The 13670-nt window shown below is 38.4% G+C and overlaps 1 protein-coding gene across 4 annotated transcripts in view; it reads left to right on the top strand.

Annotated features, from left to right (window-relative positions):
- The window catches only part of TET1 (tet methylcytosine dioxygenase 1), a gene marked incomplete at both ends in the record, with an annotated part of 124712 nt that overhangs the window by 82284 nt on the left and 28758 nt on the right, over window positions 1-13670 (top strand). For 2 of the 4 annotated variants that reach the window (XM_082855112.1, XM_082855111.1), the window contains 2 exons: window positions 479-569; window positions 1107-1200. The exons of the other annotated variants lie outside the window; for them this stretch is intronic. In XM_082855112.1, the coding sequence (XP_082711238.1) occupies window positions 479-569; window positions 1107-1200 (185 nt within the window). The remainder of the gene's footprint in view (window positions 1-478; window positions 570-1106; window positions 1201-13670) is intronic. 4 annotated transcript variants of the gene reach the window in all.

Raw genomic sequence — 13670 nt, 5'->3', positions numbered from 1 at the left:
CTTTTTTAATATTACGTACACTTGTAACAAGGAATATTCTTGTATACATGTGTATTATAAATACATAATTGCGTGCATGTGCAATAGAATAAAATCTTAGCAGTGCAATTGTCGGGCTCAATTTTAATAGGATTCTGAAGCCAAGCTTTTAAGATGTATTGCTCTTGGGTAGCTTAATTTTGTACCTCAGTTTTTATAGAATTTTTTTAAAGCAGGAGATCTGAGAATAAATATGAACCACAAGTTAAAATATGTTTTTCCTCCTCTGATTCTTAGAGAAAGAGTGGACTAATTAGGAGCAGAAAGAAAGGGATAAGTTAAATTCCAGGGCCTATTGTCCTAGACTTTAATTACTAAAGCTTACCAAAATCTTGTCAAGATTCATTGTTCTGAATTGAAAAAAAAAAAAAAATAGCTCTTCCTTGCCCCTATGCAATTTTGTAAAGTTTTGGGTCTAATAATCTTATTCCTTCCACAGATCGAGTTATACAAAAAGACAAAGGCCCATATTATACACACCTTGGGGCAGGACCAAGTGTTGCTGCTGTCAGGGAAATCATGGAGAATAGGTGAGGAAATATGCTTCCCTGTTAAAATCATTCATTATTGGGGATCTGACTCAATGCAGAGAAATCATCTCTGGGAACAAACTCGAGGTGAATGGAAAACTTCCAGGAGCATGAGTTTGATGTTTCTTAGGGCCCAGGAAAAGCATAGAGTCCTGGTGTCCCTGCTGAGTCACTCACATGAGCCATTGGGCACTCAATAAGACCTTCACAAAGCAAGGCTATCTTTGTTAAATGCAGACATACTTATTTTTATTATTGTATAATGGTAGAAATAGTTAAAATTACCTCTGTCAACACTGCATTCACATTCCTTTTGCTTGTCTTGGAGCCAGGCCATTTTTTAAAAGAGTGATCCTTAAGGACAAGTAAACAGAACTGGATAACAAATAAAAATACCTGCCACACGAAAGTAAATTTTTAACAAAGTTATAATTATGAGTGTTTGAATTTTGTACTTCTGTAAATCTATATCTTATGCACATGAAGATGTTAAAAGTGTATTGCAATTATTTTCCCTTCACTGTGTTTCATACTCAGGTATGGTCAAAAAGGAAACGCAATAAGGATAGAAATAGTAGTGTACACGGGGAAAGAAGGAAAAAGCTCTAATGGGTGTCCAGTTGCTAAGTGGGTAAGTATTTTGCACTTATACATTTTTCAAAATGGATATATTCCACATATAAACTAAATCAATTTTTTTCCATGAAGATGTGGACTAGAAAAATACCCACCCCCATTATTCCCAGGGAAAAAAGGAAGCTATTTGTCTTAGCCTGGGCTTTTTATGTTAACGAACAAAAGGGTATGGCCATTCTCAGTTGGTATCTTGTGATATAGGGTCATTAGTCTTAGAGTTTTTTTGTTACTTTTAGACAGCATTCAGTGCATTTATAATTAGACAGCATAAATAAATGGTACTAAATTATATATATTGTTTCCTATATCTTTTTTTGTACATTCTTTTTCATATTCTTTTTCATTATGGTTTATCATAGGATATTGAATATAGTTCTCTGTGCTAGACAGTAGGACCTTGTTGTTTATCCATTCTAGATATAAAAGCTTACATCTGCTCACCCCAACCTCCCACTCCATCCCTCCCCCAGCCCCCTCCCCCTTGGTGACCACTAGTCTATTCTCTATGTCCCTGATTTTGTTTCTGTTTCATAGATAGGTTCATTTGTGTCATATTTTAGATTTCATATATAAGTGATATCATATGGTATTTGTCTTTCTCTTTCTGACTTACTTCACTTAGTACGATAATCTCTAGTTGCACCTATATCTTACTTTTATCAGTTATTTTGAATTCTAATTCATTGTCTCATAGGGCCACCTTAATGAAGATCATACAATATTGAAAACAAAACCAAACTTTTTACAACATATTTCCAAAATTGTTTTATGACTACTTTGAGTTTTCTAAATTTGCGGAGCTATAAGAAGAACTGGATTTAGCTTCTTTAGGAAGTTCTCAACTGAGAAACAGTATCATATCAGGAGGATGCTCACATCCACAAGGATATTGACCAGTTTACTTGGAACTCTTGACCAAAGGATCATTTGAGATGCTGTCCTATCATTTGTCAATAATGATGATGACTATAATAATGATAGTAAAATAATAACAACTACCTCTCATTAAATATTAGGAACCATATTAAGAACCTGACATACATTGCCTCATAAATCCCTGTAGAGAGACTCATGATTTGGGAAAAGGGAAAAGTCATTGTTTTTATGCCCATTTCAGAAGAATAAAAAACATTAAATGCAAAATGGAGGTAGGATTGGAACCACGGTATTCCTAAAGCAAGACCATTGAGACATCCTTATGTATTCCAGCAGACTGTATGACGTGGTTATTTATTTATTTATTTTTGGCTGTGCCGCGCAGCATGCGGGATCTTAGTTCCCCAACCAGGGATTGAACCCATACCCCCTGCAGTGGGAGAGCGGAGTCTTAACCACTGGACCGCCAGGGAAGTCTCTCTGGTAGGGTTTTGATTAGAATTGTATCTGATTGTATCAAACCAATTTGGGAGAATCCTAACCATTGGACTGCCAGGGAATTCCCTGTCTTGGTTACTTTTCAGCCTTTGGAGGGTGACAGCAGTGATGAGCCCAAGAGCTGGGCACTGAACACTAAATACCTTAGAGTACTTTCAGTTTCTTCAATCGGTTTGGAGTGCATAGTCTTGTCAAAATATAAATGAACATATCAAGGAATTCTCCATATGTATAACACTACCCAGATAGTGATATAAATCTTTCTAGCACCCCAGAAATCTTTCTGGCCCCTCCCAGTTGGTAACTCCATGCAAAGATAACCACTATATAACCACTTCATCGTACAGGTCTTTTTCATGATTTCTATACAACTAGAGTCATATAGAATGTACTCTTTTTTGTCTATCTCCTTTCCCTCAACATTTATAAAACATGGGTTTAATGGCTGGAGCTTCCACAGCCGACTGGAACCATGAATTGACTTGATAATAGAAGATATGTACTAGGATGGGGAGAAGAAAGATAGGAGCCCGAGTCCCTGATGATACCAATAGAAGCGCTGTACCAACCTTAGGCTTCTTAAACCTGGATTTCTGTAACATGAGAGAATTTTTTTTCACTTCTTTAAAACCTGTTACTAGACAGTCTTCTGTTACATTAAATAGAATCGAATCCCAAGTAAGATACCTGCCTTCAATTTGCTCAATTTCCACAAAACATTCACCCACACAAGTCAGTCCCCACATGTAAGAGTTTTGGTGAAGATATATCTAAACGGTAGTCAGAGTGATCTTTATTTTTATTTTTATATTTTATTCACTCTTGAGAAAGTTAAGATGGTCAATCCATAACATTTTAAAGTAGGAAGTAATACAGAAGGGCCGTTTTTTCTATTGAGTTATTAGGCTTCTATTGATTTTTATAGAAGATCCTTTAGAAAACTGACTGTGGTAAGTTGCAAATATATTTTCTCTTTGTCTTGTTTCTTTGGCTGTGCTGCACAGCATGCAGAATCTTAGCTCCCAGACCTGGGATTGAACCCACGCCCCTTGCAGTGGAAGGGTGGAGTCTTAACCACTGGACCACCAATGAAGTCCTTGTTTGTCATATTTTTTAACATACAGATTTTTTTTAATGAAATGAAATTAAAAAAAAAATTTTTTTTAATTTTTGGCTGTGTTGGGTCTTCGTTGCTGCACGCAGGCTTTCTCTAGTTGTGGTGAGCGGGAGCTACTCTTTGTTGCAGTGTGCAGGCTTCTCACTATGGTGGCTTCTCTTGTTGCAGAGCACAGGCTCTAGGTGCGCGGGCTTCAGTAGTTGTGGCACCTCTGTCTCAGTAGTTGTGGCTCGCAGGCTCAGTAGTTGTGACACATGGGCTTATTTGCTTTGCGGCATGTGGGATCTTTCCAGACCAGGGCTTGAACCCATGTCCTCTGCATTGGCAGGCGGATTCTTAACCACTGTGCCACCAGGGGAGTCCCCAATGAGATGAAATGTTGAGTTAAATTTTTAATGGAAAACTTTGCTTTTATGGCTTCAGTGTGTCTTAATTAGAAAAATCTTTACCACTGCTACCTTATAAATCTCGAGTTTTCTTTTCATAATATTTTAATGATTTCATTTTTTTCTACACTTAACTGTTTTATTCATCTTGTGTGTAGAATGTTAGTCACAACTTGAGTTTTTTCAACTGGCTACCCAGCTATCCAACACCACTTATTTGTCTTTCTTCTCCCTACTGATTTGTATTTGTTTATATTAGTAGATTTTCTGTTCTGTCACATCATGTTATGTATCAGCATCAAATTACTCTAATTATTTGGGTTTAAAAATATGTTTTAATATCTGATAGAGCTAATTCTTCAGAAATTTCCTAAATATTCTTGCCTTGTTTTTTTTTCTGTATGAGTTTATGATCGCCTTGTCTATTTGCAAGAAATACCTTGTCGATTTTGGGGTTTTTTTTTTTGTTTAAGATTTATTTTATTATTTATTTTTGGCTGTGTGGGGTCTTAGTTGCGGCTCGTGGGATCTTGGTTGAGGCATGCGGAATCTTTCTTTTGTTGTGGTGCACGGGATCTTTTGTCGCAGCATGCAGGCTTAGTTGTGGCATGCAGGTTATCTCTCTCTAGTTGTGGCATGCAGGCTCCAGGGCACGTGGGCTTAGTTTCCCCGCACCATGTGGGATCTTAGTTCACTGACCAGGGATCGAACCCACATCCCCTGCATTGTAAGGCAGATTCTTTACCACTGGACCACCAGGGAGGTCCCTCGATTTTGGTATTTTTATTGGAATCATATTACAGAGAGAATTTGGAGAATTTACATTTTTGATGTTTAGTCTTCCTATCCTAAGTGCTATACCTTTCCATTTGTTGATGTCTTCTTTTGTCCTACAGGAGTGTTCTAAAGTTTTGTTCCCATAGAGTTTACATGCTTCTTGTTTTCCAATTTATTTCTTTTATGTATTTCAGATGTACAATCATAATCTGTAATGAGAAATTTATATTCTCCTTTCCAAATTTAAACTAGTAATTTCTTTTTTTCATTTAATACAGTTAGTCTAACATACTAACTCTAGGTTTATATTGCTTTAAATATGGTCTCATCTTTTTCCTCTCTTTAGTGGGAACCTTCCAGGGTTTTCTTCTTATGAATGGGTCATCAGGGAAGGCCTCATTGGGGAGAGAACTTTTAAGCTGAGGACTACTGAGTGACAAAAAGGAGCTGAGTATGCAAAGAATACCCCCAAGAATGCAAGGAAGAACATTCCTAGGCAGAGAAAACAGCAAGTATAAAGGTCAAGGAAGAGAGTACATTTTTTTTTTTTTTTTGCGGTACGCGGGCCTCTCACTGTAGTGGCCTCTCCAGTTGCGGAGCACAGGCTCCAGACGTGCAGGCTCAGCGGCCATGGCGGGCCCAGCCGCTCCGCAGCATGTGGGATCTTCCCAGACCGGGGCACGAACCTGTGATGCCTGCATCGGCAGGCAGACTCTCAACCACTGCACCACCAGGGAAGCCCTAGAGTACATTCTTTAATAATCTGAGAGGAGCCTAGTGAAGTTGAGGAGGTAAAGAATGGAAATCGGAGAAGGTAAAAAGGTAGGCAGAAGCCAGAGCATGAATGATTTTGTAGGCCATAGTGAATTTTAGTCCATGAACAACATGAAGCCTTTGAAGTATTTTAATTAGGGATGTGTTCTCTATCTGGTTTATGTTTTATAAAGAGCATTCTAAGTAATTACTTGATAAGCTCAGTATTATTTCTCTGTTGCTGCTTTACAAATTACCCAAATTTAGTAGCTTTGAACAAAAAACATTTATTATCTGATCAGTTTCGTGAGTTAGTAATCTGTGGGTAACTTAGGAGGGTGCTTCCAGAAGAGGTCTCTATCATCTCAAACTTGACTGGGGAGGAGGGTGCTGGAGGGTCCACTTCCCATGTCATTTGCAGGAGGCTTTAGTTCCTTGATAGCTGTTCACTAGAGGGACTCACTTTCTTATCATAGGATTTCTTAAATGTTTTCTCATGTCATAGCAGCTTGTTTTCCCCCAGAGTGAGTCAATCAAAATATACTAAGGAGGAAGTCACAATGTCTTTTATGACATTAACCTTGGAAGTTTCTACATTATTGAGCCTTATTTAGTGTGGGAGGGGACTATGCAGGGGCATAAATACCAGGTGGTGGTGATGATTGGGGGCATCTTGGAGACTGGCTATTACAAAGTTCAATATCTCTTCTTCGCTAAAAATATCAATATGTTAAGGATACTACATTGACATTGTAAAATATAGCTATCTTAGCCCTATCCGATATATTTAATATATAATACATCTGATCGAATCTATCTTCCTTGGCCCTATCATCTCTAAAGGCAAAAAACTTTAATTTGTGAATCTTTATTCACAAAATAATGCTCTTAAGCAACAACATTGTTCGTTATGGAATATACTTAAAAAAAAGTTTGTAAAATATAAAGGTAGAGATGACCTATGATTATAAATTGAATGCTCATCAAGCAACTACCCAGGTGAAAAATACAATTTTTCTAGGGTCCCAGAAGCCCCAAGAACCCCTCCACCTTAACTTTTGTGGTAATAATTTTCCTGCTTCCCCCCCGCCCTCCTTATGTATTTCTTAACGGTATGGTTACTGTTCTTTTGTGTTTTCCCCCACGTAAGACCTTGCATATTTGCTGAAATAAGTGGTAGGGACTGGCTCCCAATATTTGGCACTGATAGGTTACATAGGTTTGTTAATCTGTATCTGTTAGATATTTCTGAATATTTTACTTATTTGCCTTTAAGTAACAAAGGGTGAAAATATGCTTATGGCAGCTGGCTTCCTCTTGAGTAAGTGACCCAAAAGAGCAAGGTGGCTGGGTTAAGTGATAGAATTTTGGGTGATTCTTCCCGCCGTTCAAACCTTCTCTAGCATAATAATAATTACACTGATCGAATTTTGATATATATCAATTCTTCTGTTTTTTCTATGAAGACAAATATGAAATCTGCAGCTTAAAGATTTTGGCAGCAACTTTCTGTTTAAGTCCTATTAATAGCTTAAGTCTTCTTAAGGGTTGCTAGGTATGTAAAAGATATATAGCATTTTCCATGAAGCAGCTATAGCAAAATTACTTTCTTTACCTTTTACAATTTTTCTTTCAGAATCTGGCTCTTTTCACAAATACAAAAACAATTCAGAAACGAGACTGAAATAAAGTATAGTTGCTAAGAACTTATGCAAATTTTGATATCTACTAACGACAATGCAAAAGAATCTTTTTTTAAATTAATTTATTTATTTTTGGTTGCATTGGGTCTTTGTTACTGCACACGGGCTTTCTTTAGTTGCGTCGACCTGGGGCTACTCTTCGTTAGGTGCGCGGGCTTCTCATTGCAGTGGCTTCTCTTGCTGCGGAGCACGGGCTCTAGGCACGCAGCATGTGGGATCTACTTCCTTGACCAGGGATCGAACCCAGGCCCGCTGCATTGGGAGCGCACAGTGTTAGCCACGGGACCCCCAGGGAAGTCCAGCAAAAGAATAATCTTGATAACAAAACCAAGAATTAATTCTGTGTATCTGTGAAAAAAATAGGCCTCATAAATGATTATATGTGTTAGAAAAATCATAATGTTAATCGAAGTTTATTTGTTGCAAAATTTCCAAGTTATGTTGCTTGTGCCTAGAGCAATGCCCAGCACATATTCAGGACTCAATAAATTTCTGTTAAGTAAATGAATATAGAGCTTAAATAAGACTGTTATTGAATATTTTTAATTGGAATTGATATCTTGAAATATTATTGCTCTGGTATACACTATTAGCTCTTTCCTGAGACAGGGGCCATTTTAAGTATTAGAACTAATAGTCTGCTAAAGTTGTCCAACCCAAATTTGAGCTCTTGAGATTAAATAAAAAGTAGAGTAAATGGCTAGGTTTCTCTATAGTCTACATTGTTTTTAGGACTTTATTATTTTGAATGACACTAGCACAATCAAGTCTTATATGGAGGGACTTCCCTGGTGGCGCGGTGGTTTAAGAATCCGCCTGCCAAGGCAGGGGACACAGGTTCAATCTCTGGTCTGGGAAGATCCCACATGCCGCGGAGCAACTAAGCCCGTGCGCCACAACTACTGAGCCTGCGCTCTAGAGTTTGCGAGCCACATCTACTGAGCCCGTGTGCCACAACTACTGAAGCCTGTACACCTAGAGCCCATGCTCTGCAACAAGAGAAGCCACCACAATGAGAAGCCTGCGTGCAGCAATAAAGACACAATGCAGCCAAAAATAAATAAATTTATTTAAAACAAAAAAAAAAGCTGAGCTCTTCATTTAAAAAAGAAAGAAGAGTCTTATATGGATACTTAATACAGGAATGAAGAAAAAGGAGAGAGAGGAAATGAAGGTAGATCATTTTAAACTAAGGAATCTAATAAACCTTCAACTGGTAGATTGTATTGCTCCAAACTTACTTTTCATCTATCATAGTTTACATTTTTCATCTTGCATAGTTTATATTTGTCCTATATTTGATATTAAACATTAACATAAATCAAGCATCTTGTGATTTTATGTACATTTTCTCATCTCTGTGTGCAGACTTATGTGTAGAAATAGTGGTTGAATTCTATCCTACTTTTTAAAAAATTAATTAATTTATTTATTTTTGGCTGCCTTGGGTCTTCGTTGCTGTGCATGGGCTTTTCTCTAGTTGCGGTGAGTGGGGCTTACTCTTTGTTGTGGTGTGTGGGCTTCTCATTGCTGTGGCTTCTCTTGTTGCGAAGCATGGGCTCTAGGCGCACAAGCTTCAGTAGTTGTGGCGCACGGGCTTTGTTGCTCCGCAGCATGTGGGATCTTCCCGGACCAGAGATTGAACCTGTGTCCCCTGCCTTGGCAGGCGGATTCTTAAACCACTGCGCCACCAGGGAGGTCCCTCTATCTTACTTTAATCATGCTGCTCTTGCCTCCTTTTCTTGAAGGGAGGTGTTAGGGTTAGGTCACACACAGAAAGCCTAAAAACAAATTATAACTGAGTAGCACAATTTTCTAAGCCAGTTTCACAATGTTTTGCCTTTGTTCTTAACACTGTTTTAATCTTGGAAATGTTTCTTTGCCAGGTGGTCATTAACACTCCTCCTTAATTGTTAGCCTTTGACAGACATTTGCGACTCTTCTCTGCCATCACTTTGGATCTGGTCAGGGAGTAGTTACCTTGTTATTCAGTAGATCTTGGTGGAAAGGGTGATGTAGTTTCTTGGATACAGTAGGCTCTATTAACTCCCTATACTACCCCCCCCACCCCACCCCCCACCCCCAACTGAGCCTTTGAGTTGGGAGAAGAATTCAAACAGCAAGCCTTCCCCAGATGGCTCCAGTGCTGAGCAATTCACGCCAGGCCACCAGTTCATGGGTTCCCCTACGTAGGATTGTTTATTAGTCAATAGAGCAGGTGTGGCAATGAGTATGTACAAGTTAATGTTTTATTGCCTATTTGGGTGTGATGTGACTAGAGTTTTTGGGGTGAGGTGTAAACCAAGCTGAAGTATCTAAAAGTTTTAAAACTATCTAACCTGGATTTACACATTTATATAATCTTCAAAGACTTCCCTTTTTTTATTCCTTTGTTCCAAGTTTCTGCCTAGTATCTGCCTTGGTTTTCTTCACCCTGTATCATGGTACTGCTTATTTCTGTGCCCAAATCAGGCACCTCTTTGTGTATTACCATGTCAACATAATAAAGGGGTAGTTGGTGTCCTGGGCTACTTGTTTGCTGTCTGCAAAATCTTGCTAATGTGAAAAAAACATTTTATACTTCAGTGATCAAAATTAGGCAAAAGCCAAGAGGTTGATGCTATCAGTTGATGTTAAACTGACTTACATTTTTCACTGTCCTTGCTTTTCTTTTGTTATAAAACATTTTTCTTCACTTAATCCTACTGTCCACTAATGTACCATTAGAACTACTTTTATGTTAGCTTGCTTGCTTATAGAGTTCTCTTTTTTTTGGCTGCGTGCGGGATTTCTCTAGTTGTGGTGAGCGGGCTTCTCATTTCAGTGGCTTCTCTTGTTGTGGAGCACGGGCTCTAGGTGCACGGGCTTCAGTAGTTGTGGCTCTCAGACTCTAGAGTGCAGGCTTAGTAGTTGTGGCGCATGGGCTTAGTTGCTCCGCGGCATGTGGGATCTTCCCGGATCAGGGCTTGAACTCGTGTCCCCTGCATTGGCAGGCGGATTCTTAACCTCTGGGCCACCAGGGAAGTCCCATAGAGTTCATTTTTTAAGGAAACTTTTTATTGAGCTATAATATACACAAAGAAAGTACACAACTCACAACTGTGTAGCACATTGAAGTTCTACAAAGTCAAACCATCCAGATCAAGAAATAAATTATCACCACCTCCCCAGCACACCCCACATGCACCTAATCATCACCACCACCACCCCCAAAGGATGAAGTTCATTAACTATAATATATAGGCGGATTTAAATGGATGACTTTGGTTTTGTTCGCGGGGGGGTGGCCACCATCATTTGTGTTGAAAATTTAACCCTACTTTTCTCTCACATGGGTATGGATAAGCTCAAAAGTGATCTCTCTTTGGTAATATACCCGACACTTGACATAAACGTTGCTCCTAGCTGTGATTCTAGCCAAGTCCTTCTGTGGAGCCCAGATTTTTATTGGAGCTGATGTAGGACCCTAGTCACTGCTGCATCTTTAGAGCTAAGATTATATTACAACAATTATTTTATTTGCTCTTTTTTTTAAAGTAACATAGTTCTATAATGTTTATACAATTATTAAATTTTAAAGTAAAATTAAATTCAGTGTTAATTTGAAGTATCCAGTCAGAAAATTAAAGTTCCATATTAAATTAAAATTAAATTTTAAAAGTCTATTATTTTCGAATTTTATCTTAGTTTTACCTTCTGAGATGATGATTAGCAATTTTGGGTGTACCCAAACTAAGAGCTAGGATGTTAAAAATTGCAATTAAAAATTATGGACAACTGCTGAAGCATGTTAAGCAGAAGAGTGACAGTCAGTAAAACTTCTGGTAAAAACTCTTTATTCTACAACTTCCTAAATTTGAAGAAAGTTTGATTAAATGAACATAGGATTGTTTTTGAGCACAGGCTACTCAAGAGTTTTTGATTCTCTTTGCATACTGAAATAGAATATATAGCTCAATTCTTCATGGGTTGTTTGAATGCAGTATTAGAAATTATAAAAAAGGCTTCAAAGAAATTGCTTAATGTAAAAAAAGGCTGAAAAAGGATGGATTCTTCCCAAATTCTTAATTTATAATACTTAGTAAAGAATAAATCTTTTTCTTGTTGTTAAAAACATTTTTACTATAAAAAAATTAATCGACTGGTGAAATTTATTTTGTCATTGTTTACCTAGTAAGTAAAAAGTCAATATCTTGGGACTTACCTGGTGGCACAGTGGTTAAGAATCCACCTGCCAATGCAGGGGACACGGGTTCGAGCCCTGGTCCAGGAAGATGCCACATGCCGTGGAGCAACTAAGCCTGTGTACTACAACTACTGAGCCCACACGCCACGAGCCGGTGCTCCACAACCAAAGAAGCCACCACAGCGAGAGGCCACGACGAGAGGCCTGCACACCGCAACAGAGTAGCCCCTGCTCACTGCAACTAGAGAAAGCCCACAAGCAGCAACGAAAACCCAACGCAGCCAAAAAAAATCCACTTCATTTTCCACATGTCCTTTCCCCCGCCCCAAATATTTATTTATTTATTTATCTGCTTGCACCCGGTCTTAGTTGTGGCAGGCGGGCTCCTTAGTTGCGGCATGCATGTGGGATCTAGTTCCCTGACCAGGGATCGAACCTGGGTCCCCTGCATTGGGAGCTTGGAGTCTTAACGACAGCACCACCAGGGAAGTCCCATGTACATGTCCATTTTTGTTGACATTGTTCATTGACCCATTAGGTTAGACCATTGCTGGGCTGGTACTGCATTTTTTGCTATGGTTTTGTAGAAAAGTTTTAAATTTAGAAGGACATTTCCCTCTCCGTTGTTTAAAAAATCTTTTTCATGACTTAATGTTCATTTAATCTTTCATATGAATTTTAGAAACAAGCTAAATATATCTTAGAATGGGGAGTAGATTAGTGGCTAGAATTAAAATCTTTTAATGTCTAACCTTCCATCTAGGAACAGCTTAATTAAGATTTATTTACATGCATTTCCCTTAAGATAATCCTTACAGCTATGTTTAATTTAAGCTGTAAACCAAACTTCTATTTGGTTATTGCTGGTATATATTAAAGCTGTTGAGTCCTCAGCAGTTATAAAGAGCCACCTGTTTTACTCTCTTTAAAAATCCAGTAGAGTTTTCTTTGATTCTCTTGAATTTTCTAGAAAGAATTTTCTATAAAAAATAATTGTCTTCCAATTATAATACCACTTGTTTCTTTTTATTTATTTTTTATCACATTGTCTATTTGATCTAAATTCTCACCTTTAATTCTAGTTTTCAGAAGTGATAGTTTGATTAGCCTTTGTATGTTCAAATATCTGCAGGTACCAGCAAATGTAGTAGTAATTCTGATCCAACAAACAAAATGCTGTGTTTCCAAAATAACAATTACAAAGTCTATATACCAGTAAGGGAAATTAGTGATTATAGTGGAAGATAATTAAATGTTAGCCTACCATTCATTGACATTATGAATATTTTTTTGTTTTGTGCAAAGCAAGAATGTATATATCTAATTTTCTCTGGATTTTGGAGGCAGGGGAATTAAAGGCTACTTTACTTTTTCTGTTACCTATATAAATATACTATGGCTAGAAGCTGAGTTTGCCTGCTATAGTGGAAACTGCTCTTGGTCTTTGAGACCCTTCTTTCTATGCCCTAAGAATATAAAAATATTGTTACCTACAGCTACCTCCTTATAAATTGCAAGAGTACTTTGTTTCTTCTCTCTCCACCAGTTTTTATAACCTTAGTAAAAAATGGCCCGCTTCCCTGGTGGCGCAGTGGTTCAGAGTCCGCCTGCCAATGCAGGGGACACGGGTTCGTGCCCCGGTCCGGGAAGATCCCACATGCCGCAGAGCAGCTGGGCCCGTGAGCCATGGCTGCTGAGCCTGCGCGTCCGGAACCTGTGCTCCACCACGGGAGAGGCCACAAGAGTGAGAGGCCCGCGTATCGCAAAAAAAAAAAAAAAAAATGGCCCTAAACCCACTAGACCACCAGAGTTTATTTAGAATATCCCAGGTTATCACTCTTGATCCTGGTCTATCGTGCCTTAAGATCTCCCTGCGGGGAATTTAAATAGGTTGTCCCATCGAGACCAGGGTAACAGAAATAGTTTACAATGTACTTTTCAGAGCTATACATAAAGAGGCTGTTGAGGCAAAACAATTTATAACCCAGGACAAGGGGACTCCATCATAGAAATGCTAAGAAATCTTTTACTAATGATCATCAGACTCATCTTTTGTCTCCACTTCTCTGAAAGTACTATCACAATGATCACTAGTACCTTAACTGCCAAAGAAAGTCTAGATCCTCAAAACCTTTCTTCAGCTGTTCAAACTGTTGATTACACTCCTTC

The sequence above is a fragment of the Leucopleurus acutus genome (genome assembly GCF_964270905.1).
Source record: "Leucopleurus acutus genome assembly, chromosome: 14".
Classification (NCBI taxonomy): domain Eukaryota; kingdom Metazoa; phylum Chordata; class Mammalia; order Artiodactyla; family Delphinidae; genus Leucopleurus; species Leucopleurus acutus.
The sequence above is the reverse complement of the archived record's forward strand: the minus strand, read 5'-3'. Positions and strand labels throughout refer to the sequence as shown.